This window comes from Entelurus aequoreus, linkage group LG18, assembly GCF_033978785.1.
Source record: "Entelurus aequoreus isolate RoL-2023_Sb linkage group LG18, RoL_Eaeq_v1.1, whole genome shotgun sequence".
NCBI classification, from domain to species: domain Eukaryota; kingdom Metazoa; phylum Chordata; class Actinopteri; order Syngnathiformes; family Syngnathidae; genus Entelurus; species Entelurus aequoreus.
Window position 1 is genome coordinate 41,651,140 of NC_084748.1, and position 26,158 is coordinate 41,677,297.

The 26,158-nt window shown below is 39.5% G+C and overlaps 1 protein-coding gene across 3 annotated transcripts in view; it reads left to right on the forward strand.

Annotated features, from left to right (window-relative positions):
* neurl1aa (neuralized E3 ubiquitin protein ligase 1Aa) overlaps positions 1-26,158 on the forward strand; it is a 104,761-nt gene that overhangs the window by 56,171 nt on the left and 22,432 nt on the right. For all 3 annotated transcript variants that reach the window (XM_062027167.1, XM_062027168.1, XM_062027169.1), the window contains one exon: positions 12,857-13,567. In XM_062027167.1, coding sequence (XP_061883151.1) covers positions 12,857-13,567 — 711 coding nt within the window. The remainder of the gene's footprint in view (positions 1-12,856; positions 13,568-26,158) is intronic.

Genomic DNA, 26,158 nt, shown 5'->3' on the forward strand with positions numbered 1-26,158 from the left:
GGGAATTGTGAGCAGCACTACCGCTTGTGACGTCACGCTACTTCCGGTAGGGGCAAGGTTTTTTTTATCAGCGAGCAAAAGTTGCGAACTTTATCGTCGATTTTCTCTACTAAATCCTTTCAGCAAAAATATGGCAATATCGCGAAATGATCAAGTATGACACATAGAATGGATCTGCTATTCCCGTTTAAATAAAAAAAATTCATTTCAGTAGGCCTTTAAGATATACTCTACCAATTCATAACATTTTAATAAGTTTAACTGTTTGAATATTGGAGGTGTGGGTTCCCTGTACGCATTTCCAGTAATGTTTCTCAGAGCTATTTTCTGTAAAAGGAAGATTGGATTTAAATTTTAAAAGGTTGGTTTTGTCACCGGTGCAGTCAGGGCGTTGACGGGATCCGGTTTGGTGGCTGCAGGATTAGGTCTCTGCTTTTTGCAGGATGTGGTCCTGATGTGCTTTATCTGGCCAGGATCTTCAGCTCTCACTGGATCGGTTCGCAGCCGAGTGTGAAGCGACTGGGATGGGAATCAGCACCTCCAAGTCCGAGTCCATGGTTCTCGCCCGGAAAAAGATGGAGTGCCATCTCCGGGTTGGGGAAAAGACCCTGCCCCAAGTGGAGGAGTTCAAGTACCTCGGAGTCTTGTTCACCAGTGAGGGAAGAGTGGATCGTGAGATCGACAGGCGGATCGGTGCGGCGTCTTCAGTAATGCGGACGCTGTATCGATCCGTTGTGGTGAAGAAGGAGCTGAGCCGGAAGGCAAAGCTCTCGGTTTACCGGTCGATCTACGTTCCCATCTTCACCTATGGTCATGAGCTTTGGGTTATGACCGAAAGGACAAGATCACGGGTACAAGCGGCCGAAATGAGTTTCCTCCGCCTGGTGGCGGGTCTCTCTCTTAGAGATAGTTCTGCCATCCGGGGGGAACTCAGAGTAAAGCCGCTGCTCCTCCACATTGAGAGGAGCCAGTTGAGGTGGTTCGGGCATCTGGTCAGGATGCCACCCGGACGCCTCCCTAGGGAGGTGTTTAGGGACACGTTGGGAAGACTGTCCCCCGGCTGGCCTGGGAACGCCTCGGGATCCCCCGGGAAGAGCTGGACGAAGTGGCTGGGGAGAGGAAAGTCTGGGCTTCCCTGCTTAGACCTCGGATAGGCGGAAGAAGATGGATGGATTTAAATATGTTTACGTTTGTTTTGATATGAAGACTAAAGCGCTGTACGTTAGGTTCGTTCATGACTAAAGCATAGTGTATGCATAGTGTATGCGCCCACCCCTGTGCAACCGCCGTTCTTATAAGAACCCATCTGTACAACGTTCAATAGCAAAAGTGTTAGTAGTGTTCAAGGACAAAGAGCAGGGGGGAGCCTAGCGTACGCAGACTCAAATCTCTATAATCTTCCTTTACATTGTATATCTTCCTGTCTTTCTTTTTTTACCTTTGGTTATAACCTCCCAAGACTTAGGATAAAGATAAGCCGTTAGAGAGATTGTGTGTGTGTGACTGAGTGAGAGTAAATCTCCTCTCCCAGCGCACTCCAAAACTGGCTCACGTTTCTGGCACGCTTTGTTTGCTCTGGATAGGAGATCCTCACGGCCAACCTCCCTCTTGCCACCTCCCCAGGGACTACATTAGCTCGCCCATTCCCTAATCAAAAACATTTACTGTCCGAGCCAAGGAGTGTTTTTGCCAAAGTGGACATGCTGCCTTTCTCCCTCAATCGCTCTTGGTCTTTGTAAATTGTATGCTTACAACGGATTAGCACGCCAGGTGGTTAATTATTCCAAAAGGCTCAGATGGCAAAATAGGTTTTAGGCCAGTGAAAGAAGTGACTAATAGTTGTGAGAATTGTCTGGAGTTATTAGAAGAACTCAGCAAGTTGTACATTTGGTAACCAGTCCAGGGTAAATTCTGCCTCTCACTCAAGGTCAGGCAGGATAGGCTCCAAGTCGCATGCGACCTTGAACAGAATAAGTGGAAGAAAATGCATGAATGACTGCAAATGTGGTTCTTTTCCATGATTGCACTTGACCATCACTGACTTTATTTGAAGTTGTCTGCAACTTAACTAAAGTGTTGTGCACCTTTTACGTCTAGATAAGGGTGTAACGGTACGTGTATTTGTATTGAACCGTTTCGGTACGGGGGGTTTGGTTCGGTTCGGAGGTGTACCGAGCGAGTTTCCACACGGACATATTAAGTAGCGCACCGCACGTTGTGTAAACAATGCACACTGAGGCACAACACACGGCATGCTAGCAACGACCGAGCTACTACAACATGCAAAAGCCAGAGCTGGAAGAACCTCCTGCCTCGTTAAGATCTCCCGTTTGGGAACATTTCGGCTTCGCGGTGCGATACAACAATGGATAACATCGCTTCAACGAAGAAAAAGACGAACAAACACAGCTCCCACCGCTTTCAAGCAGCTTCTCCTCGGCGGGTCAGGCAGGGCTAAAGCAATAACAAATGTTTTAATAGCAGCAGATTTAAGACCATATTGCATTAAAAACTAGATTTTGACCCACTTCTATGGTGGAAGAACAATGAGCCCATATATCCTCTTACTGCCAAGTTAGCCAGGCACCACCTCGCCATACCTGCTACCTCCGTGCCCAGTGAAAGGGTATTTTCTACAGCTGGAGACATTTTAACTGCAAGCAGGTCTGCTCTTTCGTCAGACAATGTGGATAAACTGATTTTTCTGGCAAAAAACATGAAAATTGAGTGAAAGTCACCAGGGTTATTAAAGGCTGGGGTGGAAAATAAAAGTTAATCTGAGGCTGAGTCGACTTGAAACTGTTTAATGTTGCACTTTTTGTATGTAGAAGAAAAGTTTTGTGATTTTATTTAATCCGAGCAACAACTTGAAGCAGTTTAATGTTGCACTTTATATGTAGAAAGGTTTTGTTAAGAAACCAATTCTGAGCCTTATCTTATTTAGTTTTTATTTTATATATGTTGACCGCATGAACCCTGACAATGGACCCTGTGTGTATATGTATGTTATTGTTATGCTTAGCATTCATGACTGTTGCACTGATCAGTGGTGGCTCACGTCCATCACACACAGAACTATTTTAAAGCAATGTTAAAAGGATAAAGCTATTGTTTAAAATTTTTGGTAAATAAATAACCAAAAAATTTATATTTTATAGTTTTCTTACTGTACCGAAAATGAACCGAACCGTGACCTCTAAACCGAGGTACGTACCGAACCTACATTTTTGTGTACCGTTACACCCTTACCTCTAGAGCAGTGTTTTTCAACCTTTTTGGAGCCAAGGTACATTTTTGTTCATTAAAAAAATGTGGATGCACACTACCAGCAGAAAACAATATAAAAATGAAACTCAGTAGTTGATATTGACAGTAAAAAGTAATTGTTGCAATTGTTGGATATGAATTCAAACCAAAACCAAGCCTGCATCACTATTGCTATTGTCTCAAAGTGCTGTCACGACCTGTCACATCACGCTGTGACTTATTTGTAGTTGTTTGGTGTTTTCCTGTGTGTAGTGTTTTAGTTCTCGCCTTGCGCTCCTATTTTGGTGGCTTTTCCTGTTTTGTTGGTATTTTTCCTGTAGCGGTTTCATGCCTTCCTTTGAGCGCTATTCCCCGCACCTGCTTTGTGTTAGCAATCAAGACTATTTCAGTTGTGTGGACGCTATCCTTCTTCGTGTGGAAATTGTTGATTGTCATGTCGTGTACGGATGTACTTTTTGGACGCTGTCTACTCCACACGCTGCAAGTCTTTGCTGTCGTCCAGCATTCTGTTTTTGTTTACTTTGTAGCCAGTTCAGTTTTAGTTTCGTTTTCCATAGCCATCCCTAAGCTTCAATGCCTTTTTTAGGGGCACTCGCCTTTTGTTTACTTTTGGTTTAAGATTGATTAGATACAACGTTTACAAAGCAATTAGCTACCTGCTGCCACCTACTGATAAGGAAGAGTATTACACGGTTACTCTGCCAAGCTCGAGATAGCACAGACACTCAACGACACTTCATTTGCAGATTATAAATACTGGTATGCATAACATATTTTGACCAAAATAGGTGAAATTACATAATCTCCCGATGGCACACCAGACTATCTCACGGCACACCTGTGTGCCGCAGCACACCGGTTGAAAAACACTGCTCTATAATGTAGATCATATGTAGAATGATCATTGCATTGAATATTACTGCTCAGTCCTCTTGACTGCAAATGGAATTTTAGCATGATTCCGCTTGTGTAATCAAAAGAGCTATACGTGCAATAAAAACTATGGTATTTCAAAATTCAAGATGCTTTATTGTTGTACATTCTTTAACATGTACAAGACACATAAGAACTGAAATTTCATTTTCGGCACAGTCTCACTAAGAGCAGACATACGTTACAAGGGGACAAGACGGGACCGCCAACGGATCAGCCACTTACAGCGCTCCTTAAAAAAGGTGGGAAAAAGGTGACATTGGGAAAGGGGGAAGAGTAAAAAAATTATCAGTCTAAGGCTGGACCCTCGGGAGGGGTTCAGACTGAGTCCAAGGAAAAAACCTCACATAGCATAGCATATGCTTCTGTCTACACATGATTCCTATCGACGACCTTTAAGTGACTCAAGTTCACTCACTGAAGTGGCTCAAGTTCACTCACTGAAGTGAATCAAGTGTAATCGTGTACACCAGGGGTGTCAAAGTCAAGGCCCGCGGGCCGGACCTGAATTATCCATGGCCCCCGGGATCGATCAATCAATCAATCAATCAATGTTTATGTATATAGCCCTAAATCACAAGTGTTTCAAAGGGCTGCACAAGCCACAACGACATCCTCGGTTCAGATCCCACATCAGGGCAAGGAAAAACTCAACCCAGTGGGATGACAATGAGAAACCTTGGAGAGGACCGCAGATGTGGGTGACCGAAAGCAATGGATGTCGAGTGGGTCTGACATAATATTGTGAAAGTCCAGTCCATAGTGGATCTAACATAATAGTTAGAGTCCAGTCCATAGTGGATATAACATAATAGTGAGAGTCCAGTCCATAGTGGGGCCAGCAGGAGACCATCCCGAGCGGAGACGGGTCAGCAGCGCAGAGATGTCCCCAACCGATGCACAGGCGAGCGGTCCACCCCGGGTCCCGACTCTGGTATTTGATTAGTATTAGAACCGGCCCGCAGGCCACAGCCGCCTGCTGCTGTTTTGCACGCATCAATACTCCATCAGTGTTGGCGCTAGGAATTTTCAAAATGGGGTCCCAGGGACCCCATCAAGTCATAAAAATGGGGTCTCACAGTAAATTTTTTAGGTCCCCATTTTTTGTAACCGTTTTGAAAATGTATGCCCTGTTATATCTCACATTCTATATTGTGTTTTGGAAAAAGGTTGTGATAAATTCATTAAAATCCTCAAAAATAATTTTAATTCATTAAAAAAAATAACGCAAAAGAAAACACATTTTTTTGCACATGTACATTTATTCAGTTATAAACATTCATTCACTTTATTCTTTCCTTCATGAATCTAAACTTTACCGCTGCCTGTATTTTTTAAAATATTTTTATTAGAGATGTCCGATAATATATGACTGCCGATATTATCGGCCGATAAATGCTTTAAAATGTAATATCGGAAATTATCGGTTTCAAAAAGTAAAATGTATGACTTTTTAAAACACCGCTGTATGGAGTGGTACACGGGCGTAGGGAGAAGTACAGAGCAGTTGTGTCTCCCAATCATACTTGCCAACCCTCCCAATTTTCCCGGGAGACTCCCGAATTTCAGTGCCCCTCCCAAAAATCTCCCGGGGCAACCATTCTCCCGAATTTCTCCCGATTTCCACCCAGACAACAATATTGGGGGCGTGCCTTAAAGGTACTGCCTTTGCGTGCTGGCCCAATCACATAATATCTACGGCTTTTCACACACACAAGTGAATGCAATTCATACTTGGTCAACAACCATACAGGTCACACTGAGGGTGTCCGTATAAACAACTTTAACACTGTTACAAATATGCGCCACACTGTGAACCCACACCAAACAAGAATGACAGACACATTTCGGGAGAACATCCGCACCGTAACACAACATAAACACAACAGAACAAATACCCAGAACCCCGGGCTTCCCTGCTTAGGCTGCTGCCCCCGCGACCCGACCTCGGATAAGCGGAAAAAGATGGATGGATGGATGGATATTCAGAATGTTTGTTCTATTTTTGGCCAAAGTAAGACAAAGAAAACAATCTGAAGTTGTCTTTATTTTTTTTGTTTCAATGCCATGATTTTAATAGTGCGCTCCGCATGTGCACACATTTTCTTCCATGCGGCCACTGAGCTAAAATAAGTTTGTACACAATTCACTGGAGGCACATGCCACAGAGTGCGTGCGTAGAATCTCAACAACACAATAGCTGCAGCTTGGCAGGTGTTCGCGATCATGCGAGTCAGTAAAGCTCGCAGGTTTAGAGTATTAGAGTAGTCTTTTGTCTACCCATTAGTCAGTGAAACCTGAGTCTTGGACTTTGTGTTGATCCATCGCATTAGTCAATGACGCTTGCAACCAAAGTGAGTGATTTGTTCATTTTGTCCAGCCTGTGATGCGGCTTGGGCACAAAGGGGAAAGAAGCGTTTTGAAGAAAGGACATCATCCCCTGCTTTTTTTTTTTTTTTTTTTTTGGGTACAGGGGTGAGTAAGTGTATGAGTTACTAGGGCCATGTGTCCCACTTGTGTAAAAAACCTGCAAGGTTCGAATGACTCAATAGTGGAACATTTCTACTAACAGGTTACTGTTCGTGATGTATGCCAAAAACCACACAAGTCAAGCATCACTGTGATTCATTAAGCCAGTGTTTTTCAAACTTTTTTGAGCCAAGGCACATTGTTTGCGTTGAAAAAATGCGGAGGCACACCACCAGCAGAAATCATTAAAAAACGAAACTCAGTTGACAGTAGAAAGTCGTTGTTGCAATTGTTGGATATGACTTTAAACCATAACCAACCTTGCATCAATATAGCTCTTGTCTCAAAGTAGGTGTACTGTCACCACCTGTCACATCGCGACTTATTTGGATTTTTTTGCTGTTTTCCTGTGTGTAGTGTTTTAGTTCTTGTCTTGCACTCCTATTTTGGCAGCTTTTTCTCCTTTTTTTGGTATTTTCCTGTAGCAGTTTCATGTCTTCCTCTGAGCGATATTCCCCGCATCTACTTTATTTTAGCAATCAAGAATATTTCAGTTGTTTTTATCCTTCTTTGTGGGGACATTGTTGATTGCCATGTCATGTTCGGATGTAAATCGTCTTTGCTCCACAGTAAGTCTTTGCTGTCGTCCAGCATTCTGTTTTTGTTTACTTTGTAGACATTTCAGTTTTAGTTTCATTCTGCATAGCCTTCCATAAGCTTCAATGCCTTTTCTTAGGGGCACTCACCTTTTGTTTATTTTTGGTTTAAGCATTAGACATCTTTTTACCTGCAAACTGCCTCCCGCTGTTTCCGACATCTACAAAGCAATTAGCTACCGGCTGCCACCTACTGATATGGAAGAGTATTACACGGTTACTCTGCTGAGCTCTAGACAGCACCGACAACACATACTTTGCAGACTATAATTACTGGTTTGCAAAAATATTTTTAACCCAAATAGGTGAATTTAGATAATCTCCCACGGCACACCAGACTGTATCTCTCGGCACACTGGTTGAAAAACACTGAAACACAAGAAAGTATTTTCAATTTAGAAAAAAAAAGATAATAATATGACTCCTTTGATGCACCCTAGATATGAAAAAAGATTGGAAATAGACCATTCATCGGCAGTGCGCCTTATAGTCCGGTGCGCCCTATGGTCCGGAAAGTACGGTACTGTGCTTTAACAGCTTTTTTGCACAGAATTTAAATTGCGGTACCAGCTGCCTGAAAGTCACATTGTAATGTTCAATACATTAAAACAAACAATTCTGTTCCAATAAATATGGTCATACATATCAACAATACCTAACTATTTTACATTCTAAAAAGACCAGCTTTTGCATGGAGCCTTAACTAAAACCAACAATATTGCTCTTAAAACGTGACCCCACATATCGGCTGTGTTTGAACATACTGGGACTAACAGACGTTCAATACACACAAAGATTGTATCTAGACAATGAGGTCATCGGTGAACGATGTGACTATTTAATAGAAGATACATACATAATGTAGCATCTGTCAATTGATTGGCTTGATATGATCGCGTCATGGCAAAGTCTGCCTAAATAGTTACAAGCCAGCCTTGATATCCTCCATTTTTTTTTACACTTTTAGCTAACTTATGTGGGCAGGGAGTGTCCGCAAGCTGGATGGGAGAACACGAATAAGAAAAACATGCGTGATATCAAGCGTGTAAAGAAAAATAAAAATAAACATTTAAGGTTCTTTGGCTCTAATAATGTATAGTTTGTACTCTTTCCTTCACTTTTTTCATAGGCCTTCACTTTTATATAGGAAACTTGGTTCTGACAGTGTGAATGAAATTACAGCAGATAAAAAAAAAAAATGATAAAATGTGACTTGCATGAGCAGAGATGTAGGCCTATATAATGGTTAACTAGTCCCGGGGAGCTCCCTCACTTATCTCCATTTTTCTCTCTGAAAAATACATTTGCACTCTTGTAAGACTATTGTAAGACCTTACATGCATTACATCGTGCATGGAATGAGCAGGGAGACATACTGTACTTATTAATGGGCTGCACATTTGATACAGCAGCATCCATGTGGCTCCAATACAGGCATTGTATCATAAAGTCTGTTTATTCTTTAGTTGTCACATTCTGTTGCTGTTGTTACATACTATTGCTTTTGTATAATCATAGTATATTATTTAATATATATTCCTCTTTTTCCATGCCCGTGTGTGTTTTAGTTATGCTTTCCTTTTATAATTGAGTTACCGTATTTTTCGGAGTATAAGCCGCTCCGGAGTATAAGTCGCACCGGCCGAAAATGCATAATAAAGAAGGAAAAAAAACATATATAAGTCGCACCGGAGTATAAGTCGCATTTTTTGGGGACATTTATTTGATAAAAGCCAACACCAAGAATAGACATTTGAAAGGCAATTTAAAATAAATCAAGAATAGTGAACAACAGGCTGAATAAGTGTACGTTATATGGCGCATAAATAACCAACTGAGAACGTGCCTGGTATGTTAACGTAACATATTATGGTAAGAGTCATTCAAATAACTATAACATATAGAACATGCTTACCAAACAATCTGTCACTCCTAATCGCTAAATCCCATGAAATCTTATACGTCTAGTCTCTTACGTGAATGAGCTAAATAATATTATTTGATATTTTACGGTAATGTGTTAATAATTTCCCACATAAGTCGCTCCTGAGTATAAGTCGCACCCCGGCCAAACTATGAAAAAAACTGCGACTTATAGTCCGGAAAATACGGTACTGTGTGTCAAACAATCTCCCCTGGGGAATCAATAAAGTCTGTCTAAGTCTACAGTCGTGGTCAAACGTTTACATACACTTGTAAAGAACATAATGTCTTGATTTTCTCATGATTTCTACAACTCTTATTTGTTTGTGATAGAGTGATTGGAGCACATACTTGTTGGTCACAAAAAACATTCATGGTGTTCCTGGGATTAAAGGCCTCGCCTTTTCTCCTCCAAACATATTGCTGGGTATTGTGGCCAAACAGCTCAATTTTTGTTTCATCTGACATCACATGGACAAAGATAAAACCTTCTGGAGGAAAGTTCTGTGGTCAGAATCAATAAAAATTGAGCTGTTTGGCCACAAAACCCAGCAATATGTTTGGAGGAAAAAAGGGGAGGCCTTTAATCCCAGGAACACCAAAACTACCGCCAAGCATGGTGGTGGTAGTATTATGCTCTGGGCCTGTTTTGCTGCCAATGGAACTGGTGCTTTAAATGGGACAATGAAAAAGGAGGATTACCTCCAAATTCTTCAGGACAACCTAAAATCCTCAGCCCGGAGGTTGGGTCTTGGGCGTGATTGGGTGTTCCAACAGGACAATGACCCCAAACACACATCAAAAGTGGTAAAGGAATGGCTAAATCAGGCTAGAATTAAGGTTTTAGAACAGCCTTCCCAAAGCCCTGACTTAAACGTGTGGACAATGCTGAAGAAACAAGTCCATGTCAGAAAACCAACAAATTTAGCTGAACTGCACCAATTTTGTCAAGAGGAGTGGTCAAAAACTCAACCAGAAGCTTGTGGATGGCTACCAAAAGTGCCTTATTGCAGTGAAACTTGCCAAGGGACATGTAAGCTAATATTAACATTGCTGTATGTATACTTTTGACCCAGCAGATTTGCTCACATTTTCAGTAGACCCATAATAAATTCATAAAATAACCAAACTTCATGAATGTTTTTTGTGACCAACAAGTAACATTGTTGGTTCAATCACTATCACAAAAAAAATAAGAGTTGTATAAATGATTGGAAACAGTACAGCAGAGAGAAATATCTGGTGAAAATATTATTAAATATTTATATATATATATATATATATATATATATATATATATATATATATATATATATATATATATATATATATATATATATATATATATATATATATATATAATGTATATATATATATATATATATATATATATATATATATATAACACAGAACAGAACATATATATATATATATATATATATATATATATATATATATATATATATATATATTATATATATATATATGTACACAGAACAGCAGTATAAAAACAAACAATTGCTGAACAAAAAGACCTGAAACTTTTTTATTTACACAAAAGACCTATAAAAAATTTTTTTAAAAATGTATCTTGTATCGTTCACAAACCTGTTTAAATCTGATTAGACAGCAAGAATATTACAGGTGTGATTTTGGTTGGCCACAATAAAAGATACTACACAATATGGCCTATGAAACGGTATTTTATTCCCCTTTAATAGCTGTGTGAAGTTGGTTGAAATTGGCAGGAACAGGAACACCCGTGCAATATCATGCTGCAACATGAGGTGGTTGTGAGCGCTTTTGACTAGATGGCTTATTTGTTTTTAGTAGTATTAGCATTATTGGAGCTAGCCTGCTGCTGTTTACAGGCAAGTGGCCTGTCCTACAGCCCTGGTAATTGAGATTAAGAGCTTTATCTGGAGACAAGCTCTCAGCTTCAAGTTAAATAGATGCACCCAGAGATGACCATACTGGAGAGACTTTCCAAAGCCAGCACCTTTTAATTCAATTGTCTACCCTCCTTCCCCTATTTTAACAAAGCCTATCTTTTTACACTGCACACCAAATCAAATTGTTTGGCCCTCAAGTGACACACACACAGTCGTGGTCAAAAGTTTACATACACTTGTAAAGAACATAATGTCATGAACTCTTATTTTTTGTGACCAGTTCCATTGGCAGCAAAACAGGCCCAGAGCATAACACTACCACCAACATGCTTGACGGTTGGTATGGTGTTAGGCCTCACTTTTTCTCCTCCAAACATATTGCTGGGTATTGTGGCCTAACAGCTCAATCTTTGTTTCATCTGACCACAGAACTTTCCCCCAGAAGGTCTTATCTTTGTCCATGTTATGTCAGATGATACAAAAATTAATTCAAAAATGAACTCAAGACAGCCATGACATTGTTTTTTTACAAGTGTATGACCGCGACGGTAGGTTCCACTGTATCAACAGAACACGCATAGCATATGTAAAATATATTATTAACTTTAACTTTAACTTTAATATGTAAAATATATTATTCTCAATTGCACAAGACTAAAATTGTATATCCAATGTTTCCCATAAACTGCCAAGATACCTGTGGCGGTGGGGGCGTGGCTACCATGACATCGAGTAATTTGCATAATTTACTACAATTATTTGATTTTCTCTAAAAAGGCTCAAAAAATGTATACTTACTAATTAATAATAACAGTTTTGTTTTAAACGTCCATCCATCCATTTTACGATATAATTACAACACTTTATGTACATATTTATATACAGATTTGAACAATAAGTTATTCACTGAAATACATTTATTAATTGTGGTTCTTACAAAAAATATATCTTATAAAATATAAAAGCTAAAATGTCTCAAAGCTCTGCCCCTTTAATTAGTGCATACTAAATCATTTAACTTTAGCCTACTACTACAACCATATTATTTACCAGCAACATAAAGTGAAACAGAGACAGAGGTGTCCTGCCACAGTCAGTAACAAATAAACAGAAAACAGTAGTGGTGGTAGATAGACACAGAGCTTTATCAAACATCTGATCCACTGAACAAAGAGCTCCAAAAATCTTGAACTTTAGACTGCCATCAGTTTCACTCCCTACACTTAACCATGTGTTTCCTACTGCCTGCAGACTTTGCACCCTTTGTTATATACACATGTTGTGTTTCTAATATAAATACATTTAATAAAGTCAAATACAAATAAGGCAACAAGAGAATTATCCTACACTTCTCTTTTGTAAAGTAAATCTGAACAGCCTATATGGGCATCTACATCAACTATATGATTTGCCTGAGAAGCTGGAGAGGACAACAAAAAAAAAAAAAATTAATTTTTTTTAAATTTAATTTTGTATTTTTTGTATTTTTTATTTTTTTAAATTTGTGGCTGACGTAATTCTTTTGTGGCGGGCTGCCACAAATAAATGAATGTGTGTGAAACCCTGATATCACTTGGGTACCAAAGCAGCAGCTTTCCTTCTTTTTCACCTTTATCTTGTGCTCCAGATTCTACCCGACATCCAACTCTTGCATTTAACTGAACTGCTTGACAAAAGCACGCATCTAATTGCCTGTCTCGCTATTCCTTTTTTCAGACAGTGAGATTGTCCCTCCCGACTGCCTACGCCCACGCTCTTTTACAACAGTGCGCTCCTCCTCCCTGCGGCGCGAGACGGACGACTCCCGTCTCTCCGTCAGCCTCTGCGATCTCAACCTCCAGCTGGACAACGGCGGGCCCTCCCACCGCCACACGCTTCACCTGGCGTCCACCTCCTCCACCTGTCCCATCCCCCAGAACTCCCTCAACTCGCAGCAGTCCTCTCTTTTGCCGGCCGCCCTGGAGAGCGATCTGCATTTCCATCAGCTGCGCGGCGCCCACATTAAGACGTTAGACAAGCAGACCGTGGCCAGGTCGGAGCATTCGCGCGAGGAGCGCACGCTGGTCTTCACCAACCGGCCCCTGCAAACCGGAGAGTGCGTGTTTATCAAAGTCACCAAGTCCAGTCCGGCCCGCTCGGGCTCCTTGTCCTACGGTGTGACGTCCTGCGACCCGGCAGTGCTGCGCCCCAGTGACCTGCCGTATAATCCGGAGGCGCTGGTGGACAGGAAGGAGTTTTGGGCCGTGTGTCGAGTGCCCACGCCTCTCCAAAGCAGTGACATCCTGGGCTTCCTGGTCAACCAAGAAGGGGAGGTCATCCTCAGCCACAACGGCACCAGTGTCGGCATGCAAGTGTGTGTGGACAACTCGCGCCCGCTCTGGATGTTCTTCGGTCTACATGGTGCCGTGACTCAGCTGAGAATTCTGGGTAAGCATGCAATCACATTTAATAAGACTTTGCTGCCTTGTGGTTCAGATATTTTTTTTACAAACCATACTGTAAATAAGGGTTGTACGGTATACCGGTACTGGTATAGTATCACGGTACTATACTCTGTTTGAAAAGTACCGGTTCCCGGTCATGACATTGCTGGTTTTGCGAGAAGAGGAGCATGTTCGGCAGCGCACAATCCACAGAGTACTTACAAGCAGACAAGGTGTGTAGACAGTAAAGGGAGAACGGACGCATTTTGGTCTAAAAAGTGATGATAAAGGTGAAGTTATAACACTGAAACGCCCTCAGGAAGAGGTGCTTCAAGGCAGTGTTTTTCAACCTTTTTTGAGCCATGGAACTTTTTTTTCTTTGGAAAAATGCGGAGGCACACCGCCAGCAGAAAACATTAAAAAATGAAACTCAGTAGCCGATATTGACAGTAAAAAGTCGTTGTCGCAATTGTTGGATATGACTTTAAACCATAACCAAGCATGCATCACTATAGCTCTTGTCTCAAAGTAGGTGTACTGTCACCACCTGTCACATCACGCCCTGACTTATTTTGACTTTTTTGCTGTTTTCCTGTGTGTAGTGTTTTAGTTCTTGTCTTGCGCTCCTATTTTGGTGGCTTTTTCTCTTTTTTTGGTATTTTCCTGTAGCAGTTTCATGTCTTCCTTTGAGCGATATTTCCCGCATCTACTTTGTTTTAGCAATCAAGAACATTTCAGGTGTTTTTATCCTTCTTTGTGGGGACATTGTTGATTGTCATGTCATGTTCGGATGTACTTTGTGGACGCAGTCTTTGCTCCACAGTAAGTCTTTGCTGTCGTCCAGCATTCTGTTTTTTTTCCTCCTTTGTAGCCAGTTCAGTTTTAGTTTGGTTCTGCATAGCCTTCCCTAAGCTTCAATGCCTTTTCTTAGGGGCACTCACCTTTTGTTTATTTTTGGTTCAAGCATTAGACACCTTTTTACCTGCACTATGCCTCCCGCTGTTTCCGACATCTACAAAGCAATTAGCTACCGGCTGCCACCTACTGATATGGAAGAGTATTACACGGTTACTATGCCGAGCTCTAGACAGCACCGACACTCAACAACAACACATCATTTGCAGACTATAATTACTGGTTTGCAAAAAATATTTTTAACCCAAATAGGTGAAATTAGATCATCTCCCACGGCACACCAGACTGTATCTCACGGCACACTAGCAGCTAAAGTCCATTCGCAGTCGGCAGTGTTTTAGCTACTTCTAAATCACTAATCCTCGCCTCCATGGCGACAAATAAAGTAAGTTTCTTACAAGAATCATCCCTGCAGGACGAGGAATAGCTAAACATGCTTCACTACACACTGTAGGAGGATACAATAGCGAACCGCAAGCTAGCACCCTGAATGTAAACAAATGCCATGGGTGGATCTACACCTGACATCCACTGTAATGATACCAAGTACAATAGCGTATCTAGTCGATACTACTATGATTACACCGATATTTTTTATTGTCACAAAATCTTTCCTTTTTTAAAAATTTATATGTTTATAACGTCAGGAAATATGTCCCTGGACACATGAGGACTTTGAATATGACCAATGTATGATCCTGTAACGACTTGGTATCGGATCGATACCTAATTTTGTGGTGTCATCCAAAACTAATGTACAGCATCCAAACAGAATGTAACAGAGTAAGTGATTATTACATTTTAACAGAAGTGTAGATAGAACATGTTAAAAGAGAAAGTAAACAGATATTAACAGTAAATGAAAGTGGATTAATAATCCATTTTTACAGCTTGTCCTTCATAATGTTGCCAAAATAGAATGAGAAATGACACTATGTTACAGACAAATTAGGAGCCTTTGTTTGCTTACTTACTACTAAAAGACAAGATGTCTTGTATGTTGACTATTTTATTTAAGGACAAAATTGTTCTTCGATTGCAATAAGAAATATGTTTAATGTACCCTCAGATTTTTTGTTAAAATAAAGCCTATAATGCCATTTTTTTGTGGTCCTCCTTATATAGAAAAGTACAGAAAAGTATCTAAATACATTTTGGTACTGGTATCGGGAAAACACTACTGTAAACGTTTATTTACATACCTTAATTATTTCCAAACGATGCCTGTAACACGGCAGTAAAACGGCTGATCAAACAAAACAGAAGTCATCGTCATGGACCCACTAGATGCGGAAGCTGGTTCTCCAATCAGCTAAACCGACTCCAGAAGTCCACGGTCACCATTTGGTGAATTTACAAAACTGAAAACAATACAAAAATAATGCCATCAAATGAATAATACTAACACAGACACTTGTAAATGTGTTATTATATTCGCTAATACTAACGGCCCTAGATTGATTACTTTACACCAGGGGTCCCCAAACTACGGCCCGCGGGCCGGATCCGGCCCCCCAGCATCCAAAATCCGGCCCACGAGAAGCCCCAAGTTAAAACAAAAAAAAAGTTTTTATTTTTATTTTTTTTATCTTTCCTTTCTAATCCATTTTCTACCACTTGTTACTCCCGGTGTCTCCTAGCCGCTCAAGCAAAATGTATATTGTCTAAAAATGAATTTTTCCATTGATAACGTGACAATGTTAAATGTTGATGAACATCAATGTTAATTGATGTTAAATGATAAAATGGATTATAAAGACAATGTATATATATATATATATATATCTACAGCCTGGCCCCCGGCCAAATTTTTTTAACCCAATGCGGCGCCCGAGTCAAAAAGTTTGGGGACCCCTGCTTTACACGATAGGATGTACAGTACAGGCCAAAAGTTTGGACACACCTTCTCAATTCAATGCGTTTTCTTTATTTTCATGACCATTTACCTTGTAGATTGTCACTCAAGGCATCAAAACTATGACACCTGTAGAGTGAAAACCCTTTCAGCTCATCGAGAGAATGCCAAGAGTGTGCAAATCAGTAATCAGAGCAAAGGGTGGCTATTTTGAAGAAACTAGAATATGAAACATGTTTTCAATTATTTCACTTTTTTTTGTTAAGTACATAACTCTACATTTGATCATTCATAGTTTTGATGCCTTCAGTGACAATCTACAATGTAAATAGTCATGACAATAATAAACACGCATTGAATGAGAAGGTGTGTCCAAACCTTTGGCCTGTACTGTATATGTATGCATAAAAAACACTCCTAAAGACATCACCCATAGGACAGTTTGGTAAGTATGAATTGTTTTAGTTATACTGTAAAACTTACAAATGTTGCTTGTATTGAAGAATCAGTTAGAGCAGAAACGTTTCAGCGAATAGTAGATGAAACGGGATATACTTCCAGTTATAGGTGCGAAACAGGAAGTACATTTTTAACCATCAGCACCTGCAGTGAGCAAATCCATCCAAAAGATGGTGCTAAAACAAACAATAACACACATTTTTAATGTCTGTCGGTTGTTTCATGAAAACTTTGTTTAAAACAAAACTTTATGGCCGTTAGCGAAGAAAAATCTTTAAATTAGCCGTAACGTTTTATAAGCTGCAGAGTTCAAAGCGTAGGAAACAGTAGCGGTTCATAGTTCGGAAAATACAGTAATTAGTTTAGCCAGAGCATTTTTATTCTTTGACTTGCAAAATATGTCCCTTTCCAATAGTAAGCTGTGTTAGAAAAACGACCATTCTGTGCCCCAGGATCAGGAACTGATGAATCGAAATATTAATCTTTATGCTTGCTCACCATTGTTGAGAGCTCCAATCTTGTGCTTCATTCGTTTGCTTCCTGGGCTTGAAATCGATGTGGTGCTAAATGCTGCCCACTTTGACGGTATACCAATTGAGATAAAAACCCTCAGACCAAGAATTGATTAACGTAGACCCCGACTTAAACAAGTTGAAAAACGTATTCGGGTGTTACCATTTAGTGGTCAATTGTACTGAATATGTACTGTACTGTGCAATCTACTAATAAAAGTTTCAATCAATCAAAATCAATCAATCAATCAATCAAAAAGCAGCAGCAACGGTCAGAAGAGATGGAAGACAAGACGACAGAAGGGGTTTGCACACATTTATAGAGTTTGGCAGTCAAGTTGAGACTTTGCCATATGAGAAATAAAAAAAGCAAGAAAAGGTGTGGAGAGCACCTGTTGACTCAGCTTTGGCCTCATCTCATCTTGATGAATTGATCACCTTCCTGGTGGCTGTGGAGTGACACCCTCAAAATTGCATTAGTTATGAAAAACAACTGATCCATTCCTCCTTTTTTCGATACAAATTGTCCTCATTAGGAATACGGGTAGGCTGTGGCAGACTTTGGGCAAAGGCAGAGTACACCCTGGACGTGTCACCCGTCAATCACGGGACACATTAAGGCCCCTTCTACACTAAGGTTATCCAGGGTAAATCCCACCTAAGTCCTTTATACCGACAGCCATCAGACTGTATAATGCATATGTTCCTTTTTGACTGTACTTAAATGTATAATGTATTTATATTATTCACATGTGAATAATGCTGTATAATAGACTGTATTTATATTATTCACATGTGAATAATGCTATACAATAGACTGTATTTATATTATTCACGTGTGAATAATGCTGTATAATAGACTGTATTTATATATTCACATGTGAATAATGCTGTATAATAGACTGTATTTATATTATTCACATGTGAATAAAGATGTATAACAGACTGTATTTATATTATTCACATGTGAATAAAGGTGCATACTACTTGGTATCGGATTGCTACCTAAATGTGTGGTATCATCCAAAACTAATGTAATGTATCAAACAGAAAAATAAGTGATTATTACATTTTAACAGAAGTGTAGATAGAACATGTTAAAAGAAAAAGTAAGCAGATATTAACAGTAAATGAACAAGTAGATTAATAATTCATTTTCTACCACTTGTCCTTAATAATGTTGACAAAATAATAAAATGACACAATATGTTACTGCATATGTCAGCAGACTATTTAGGAACCTTTATTTTTTTACTTACTAATAAAAGACAAGTTGTCTAGTATGTTCACTATTTTATTTACGGACTTAACTGCAACAAGAAACATATGTTTAATGTACCCTAAGATGTTTTTGTTAAAATAAAGCCAATAATGCCATTTTTTTGTGTGGTCCCCTTTATTTAGAAAAGTAACGAAAAGTATCGAAATAATTTTAGTGCCGGTACCAAAATATTGGTATCGTTACAACTAGAGATGTCCAATATTATCGGCTTGCCGATATTTTCGGCCGATAAATGCTTTAAAATGTAATATCAGAAATTATCGGTATCGGTTTCAACCTCCCGATTTTCCCGGGAGACTCTCGAATTTCAGTGCCCCTCCCGAAAATCTTGCGGGGCAACCATTCTCCTGAATTTTTTCCCGATTTCCACCCGGACAACAATATTGGGGGCGTGCCTTAAAGGCACTGCCTTTAGCATCCTCTATAACCTGTCGTCAAGTCCGCTTTTCCTCCATACAAACAGCGTGCCGGCCCAGTCACATAATATATGCGGCTTTTACACACACACAAGTGAATGCAAGGCATACTTGGTCAACAGCCATACAGGTCACACTGAGGGTTGTGTATAAACAACTTTAACACTGTTACAAATATGTGCCACACTGTGAACCCACACCAAACAAGAATGACAAACACATTTCGGGAGAACATCCGCACCGTAACACAACAGAACAAATACCTAGAACCCCTTGCAGCACTAACTCTTCCGGGACGCTACAATATACACCCCCAGCTACCACCAAACACCCCAAACCCCACCTCAACCCCATCTCCCGAATTCGGAGGTCTCAAGGTTGGCAAGGAGGCTCTAGTACAGTGGTCCCCAACCTTTTTGTAGCTGCGGACCGGTCAACACTTGAAAATGTGTCCCACGGACGAAAAAAATGTTTGGTTTTTTTTGGCATAAAGAAATACAATCATGTGTGCTTACGGACTGTATCCCTGCAGACTGTATTGATCTATACTGATATATAATGTATTTAATGTGTTTTTATGTTGATTTAATTTTTAAAAAAAAAAAAATATATATATATATATATTGTTTTTTTATTTTTTTGAATTTCTTGTGCGGCCCGGTACCAATCGGTCCACGGACCGGTACCGGGCCGCGGACCGGTGGTTGGGGACCACTACTCTAGTATACTCTGGACTGAAGCTGTGTCCCTTCATTGTTTTTGTAGCTGTTGTTTTGAGGCATGTTTAAAAAAAATCAAAAAAATTATGCACTTTGTGAAAATCAAAGTATAGTATTTACCATAGTTGTAGTGGGTATCAAATTCCAAGCTGCTAATTTGAGGCATGTTAAAAAAAATAATGCACTTTGTGACTTCAATAATAAATATGGCAGTGCCATGTTGGCATTTTTTTCCATAACGAGTTGAAGTTGTTCTCTTATTTTGGAAAACCTTGTTTTTGATTGATTGAAACTTGTATTAGTAGATTGCACAGTACAGTACATATTCCGTACAATTGACCACTAAATGGTAACACCCGAATACGTTTTTCAACTTGTTTAAGTCGGGGTCCACGTTAATCAATTCATGGTAAAGTCACATTGTTTAATGCATCCAGCGGGGCATCACAACAAAATAAGGCATAATAATGTGTTAATTCCACGACTGTATATATCGGTATCGGTTGATATCGGAATCGGAAATTAAGAGTTGGACAATATCGGACATCTCTAGTTACAACACTAGTGTAGACAGAGCCTTAGTCAGAAAACCGTTCATACTGACAATTGTACTTGAACATTTAAGAACAATTAATTTGCCACTTAGCCTATGGACGTGCTTGCAAGCACAAACATTTAAACTCCACACATAAACCTAAGGAGATTGCACCCTGGATCTCCTGAATGTGACGCAATGCTCCATCAAGAGGCCCCCCGAACCAGACCTTGGAAAAGTGCAGCATGTGATACCTATAAATACATAATGTGGGACAGCAGTGGAAAGCGTTAAAAGAGGCTATAACCTTCACTTAACCAGTTTTAAATATCCCCTGCATGATGTATCACAGGCTTAAAATATTCACCCGTAGCTAATATCGTCCTTTCTTAGCTTGACCCACTTGCAGCCGTGTAACCATGACAGCAACATCAGTACAAACTACAGTAGTGAGAAAATGTCAAAAGTACTGCACCTGCTAATGTAATAATGTACGGAGGTTTATGTCGAAGCCTATTCACCATGTCACCGACAGACGTTCGCTTACATTCCGGCTTGCCTGTTTTCTCCTGTGTGAATTACAGTTCTTCATAGTTGCCAGAAAAAGGGATTAAAAATAGTGTAGATATCTCCCTATCGGCTCACAACACGGAATCATCTTCACATTCCATCTTGATTTCATTACGGAAACATCTCCTATCTGGTTATTAAATCTAGATCTATTGCTTTGTGTTGACAGGAGAGCAATTAATATTTCAAGGAATCTGAGTGAAAGACAAGAGCGAGGGATGTCAAAGCAGGCAAGAATGTTTCCCTCTGTGGGCTTTCACGCCTCAGCGGGGAAAGATTAATACAAAAATGAAGATGTCTTAAGTCATGAACCTTTCTTGGATTTGGATGGGTAACAAGGATCAGGAACACACCCCAGGATAGCCCCAGATTTTGACTTTGTTTTTATGTTACCTGTACAGAAGTATTTCATTTAAATTGTTGGATCTATAGTAGGGGTGTCGAGGACCGAATCAGGCCCGCGAACAGGATTTATCCGGCCCGCGGGATGAGTTTGTTAAGTATAAAAATTAACCTGAGATTTTTGAAATGAAAGAAACAGCTGTTCTAAATGTGTCCACTGGATGTCACAATAGCAATTATTTGTGTTTTTGTAGATGATGCTACATATGTACAAAATAAACCACATGAGTACATCAGTCGAGGAAAATTATCAAACTACACTACCGTTCAAAAGTTTGGGGTCACCCAAACAATTTTGTGGAATAGCCTTCATTTCTAAGAACAAGAATAGACTGTCGAGTTTCAGATGAAAGTTCTCTTTTTCTGGCCATTTTGAGCGTTTAATTGACCCCACAAATGTGATGCTCCAGAAACTCAATCTGCTCAAAGGAAGGTCGGTTTTGTAGCTTCTGTAACGAGCTAAACTGTTTTCAGATGTGTGAACATGATTGCACAAGGGTTTTCTAATCATCAATTAGCTTTCTGAGCCAATGAGCAAACACATTGTACCATTAGAACACTGGAGTGATAGTTGCTGGAAATGGGCCTCTATACACCTATGTAGATATTGCACCAAAAACCAGACATTTGCAGCTAGAATAGTCATTTACCACATTAGCAATGTATAGAGTGTATTTCTTTAAAGTTAAGACTAGTTTAAAGTTATCTTCATTGAAAAGTACAGTGCTTTTCCTTCTAAAATAAGGACATTTCAATGTGACCCCAAACTTTTGAACGGTAGTGTACATAAATAACATACTGTAATTGGATCAAGATAAAAACATATCTCAGGATTCTAAGAATATTACTTTCATATTGAGTAAAAAACGAATTTTTGTGTTTGCAAACCTTACAAAAGCATATGTTTCTAGTAAAACTCACAAAGATATATTATTTAAGGCATTATTAGACATATTGCATGTCTTGTTTAGGAGTTATGTTTAAATACAGTATTTTTCGGATTATAAATCGCTCCTTAGTATAAATCGCACCGGCCGAAAATGCATAATAAAGAAGGAGAAAAAACATAAGTCGCACTAGAGTATAAGTCGCATTTTTTTGGGGAAATTGTATTTATTTTCTGCTGCATATTTCACTGCTTCCAGCTTGTAACCTGCAGTATTTGATTTCCTCTTCGGTGCTATTTTTGTTCAGCCCTTCTCAGTTTTTATAAGTTACCGCCAATGTTGAAATGATACATTTTCATAGGTACGGAAGTAGTAGCAGGTAGCGTCTTTTTTTTTCACAATGCACTTCTGCCATGACCCGCCCCCACGGAATTTTTATTGGTTGACGTGTGTGTGTGACGATTGCTGATATACGCCTAGTCTCTTATGTGAATGAGATAAATAATATTATTTGATATTTTACGCTAATGTGTTAATAATTTCACTCATAAATCCCTCCAGAGTATAAATCACACCCCCGGCCAAACTATGAAAAAAACTGTGATTTATAATCCGAAAAATACGGTAACTGTCATATTGAGTATGACAGTCATACTCCAACATTATCACATACTTAAATCAGAAAATATAAATAACGACAAATAAGGTATATATACTATTAACCACAACAGGTAATTGTAAAAACAACAACAACATTATGATTTGTAAAATTTTAGAATGTGCTTGTTCTATTTTTAAACAAAGAAAACAATCTTAAATTGTCTTTACTTTTAAGTCATCGTGCCGTGATTTTACTAGTCCGGCCCACTTGGGAGTAGATTTTTCTCCATGTGGCCCCCCATCTAAAATGAGTTTGACACCCCTGATCTACAGTATTTGTTTTGAAGTCTTTGTGTTTATGTGGTGTGTGTGTGTCGCAGGGATGTAAATGGTAGTGCTAAATGGTCTGTATTTACATAGCGCTTTTCTAGACCTGGAATGACACTGTGAAGGTTTCCCTCTTGGGTGGGTTCTCCTGGCCGACAGATCTTCGGGAGCCCGGTAGATAGTTTGAATACCGTCTTTTATTTGCATGCAGCGATTGCTTTCCAGCAATATATGTTTTTCGTTTCAGTCCCGCGTCTCTCCCTGGCTCCAACTCCCAACTCCCCTGTCTCGTCCCGGCTGCTGCTAATAAAGGCGACAGGTGATTAGATAACAAGGGCCACCTGGGCCATCTACTCACCTGTCGCTGTCTTCGAGGCCGGTCCTTGCACACCCCGTTCCGCGGCAGGCCCGCAGGCCACGCCCCCCCTCCACAGATACCCAAAGTGCTTTACAGTATACATCACATTCACCCATTCACACACTGATGGCAGAAGCCATGCAAGGCGCTAACCATGACCCATCAGAAGCAATGGTGAAGTGTCTTGCCCAAAGGACACGACGGCCGTGACTAGGATGGGAGTAACTGGAATCGAACCTAGAACCCTCAAGTAACGACAAACAATATTAACCTCTTAAGGCCCAAGCTGTTAGTTTACATGCTTTTTTTTATTTCTCTTTGCTATTTGGGCTTATTGGACCCTAATTAGAATAAAAACTAAGAATCATCTTTTTATATGATGTACTTAGTCCATAAGTACACAAACGTGTACTTCATGTGTAGTGACATGCACATTTTTATTTTTACACTTTTTTTTTTCAAAATTCCATTGTATGTTATACTCTTCTGACACCACCAGATGGCAGTATAAGTGTACACATGTCTGCATAAGACCCCAATTCAGTAGTGTACACAATGTTGGAAATAAGAGCTAAAAGGTGCTGTCCACGCATGTGGCCACTAAGCCTTTAGAGCAGGGGTGTCCAAACTTTTTCCACTGAGGGCCGCAAACGGAAAAATTAAAGCATGTGGGGGCCATTTTGATATTTTTCATTTCAAACCATAACAAAATATATGGTTTTTTTGTATTTATTTTAACTTTTACGGGTCCCGGGGACCATAAAGTGTCTCAGTTATTAAAATGTTAAAAAATTTGTATTATTATTTTTTTTATTTAATGCTTACAGTAAATCTCTATATCAACTTTTAAAAAAAAAGGTTTTATGGCTTTTCTGTCAAAAACAACTTTGTTTTTTATAGTAAAACTGAAATATGCAGTATTTAGTCATTAGAGCCCTAAAATATAAATAATGCAGGACACCATTGATTTTAATTATTTAATATTTTTGAGTCATCACAGTGAAAAGATAAATAAAATACCACTAAATATATTTGGGATCCAAAAGGTGCCCCACTCATAAAGTGATACATTTTTATTAGTTTTGTTTTTTTTACTTTCATCACTTAAGTTAAGAGATCAACTTTAGATATATCTGTCGATTTTACGTTTGAACAATTATTTTGTTTTTTTTATGCTCTTTTGTCAAAGAAAACTTTGTTTTTATATGGCAACTACACAATATATGCAATATTCACCACATAAAACATTTTAAAGTGAAACATTTGAACTAATTGGAGCTTTAAAAATAATTATAACATGGATTTTTTTGGTCTTTTTTTTTCAGAGCAATGGCAAAAACAGAAACATAAAGAAAGACAAAAGAAAAAAAAACAGCCTGCATGGCAGCTTTGTGTCAATAAGCAACTTTTTCTCGTTAGATTTCACCTCATTCCACTTTTTTTAAAGTTAATTTTTATTTTTTGCAATAGTATTTCCAGAATGTGTGGCGGGCCGGTAAACAATTAGCTGAGGGCCGCAAATGGCCCCCGGGCCGCACTTTGGACACCCCTGCTTTAGAGGTTAATGATGATTGTGGTATAATTGCTGACTGTTAGTATTACAGTTTTAGATTGTAAAACTGTTGAAGGCAGTTTGATAAACTCACGGACCGACTAGCGCGAGCTCGCTTAAATCCTAAAATGAAAACAAGAGACATTAACGTATTTCCCCATTAAGAAATATCATACCCCCATCTAAACTTCTAAAAACATTACAGTCTGAGCAATTAAGAGACTCAATTGTGCACATTGAACCTACAAGCTTTGCTCCCTTAGTACAAAGTGATCGATATGTACACTTGGTAGTACATTTTTCTCCATGTGGCCCCCCGATCTAAAATGAGTTTGACACCCCTGCTCTATACATACCAGTGTGTAATATGTAGTATTTATTACTAATTTGTTGTTTTTCGTTATGTTTTACTTCTGCTCCTGTATGTAAAACCTGCACTGCAGCAACATAATTTCTCCATTGTGGGATAAATACAACTCTCTCCTATGCTATCCTAATTGCAGCTGTGGCTCTCACTGTCTGTCCATCACAGGAAAGTGTGGTACAGGAGGTGACAGTCGCGTCTTTCACTGCAGCATCAATTGGCAAAATTGATTCATCAGACACAGACCGCGACCGTAATCTGCATTCGCCTGTGTGTTGGTCACACAGGTGTTGCTGTGTCTCTTGTCAATCAGTGTTGGGAAAAGTGACTCTCACCTCGGTTTTATTTCCACAGAACGGCACCTTTCCGTTTTTATTCATGTCAATGTGTCCGTTTCCACCGCTTGCGTTGATGTTCCGCAGTCCGCCGCTAAGCATACACAAAGCTTTTATCAGGGTTCGTACGGGTGCTTAAAAACTAGAGATGTCCGATAATATCGGACTGCCGATATTATCGGCCGATAAATGCTTTAAAATGTAATATCGGAAATTATCGGTATCTGTTTCAAAAAGTAGAATTTATGACTTTTTAAAACGCCGCTGTACGGAGTGGTACACGGACGTAGGGAGAAGTACAGAGCGCCAATAAACCTTAAAGGCACTGCCATTGCGTGCCAGCCCAATCACATAATATCTACGGCTTTTCATACACACAAGAGAATGCAAGGCATACTTGGTCAACAGCCATACAGGTCACACTGAGGGTGGCCGTATAAACAACTTTAACAATGTTACAAATATGCGCCACACTGTGAACCCACACCAAACAAGAATGACAAACAC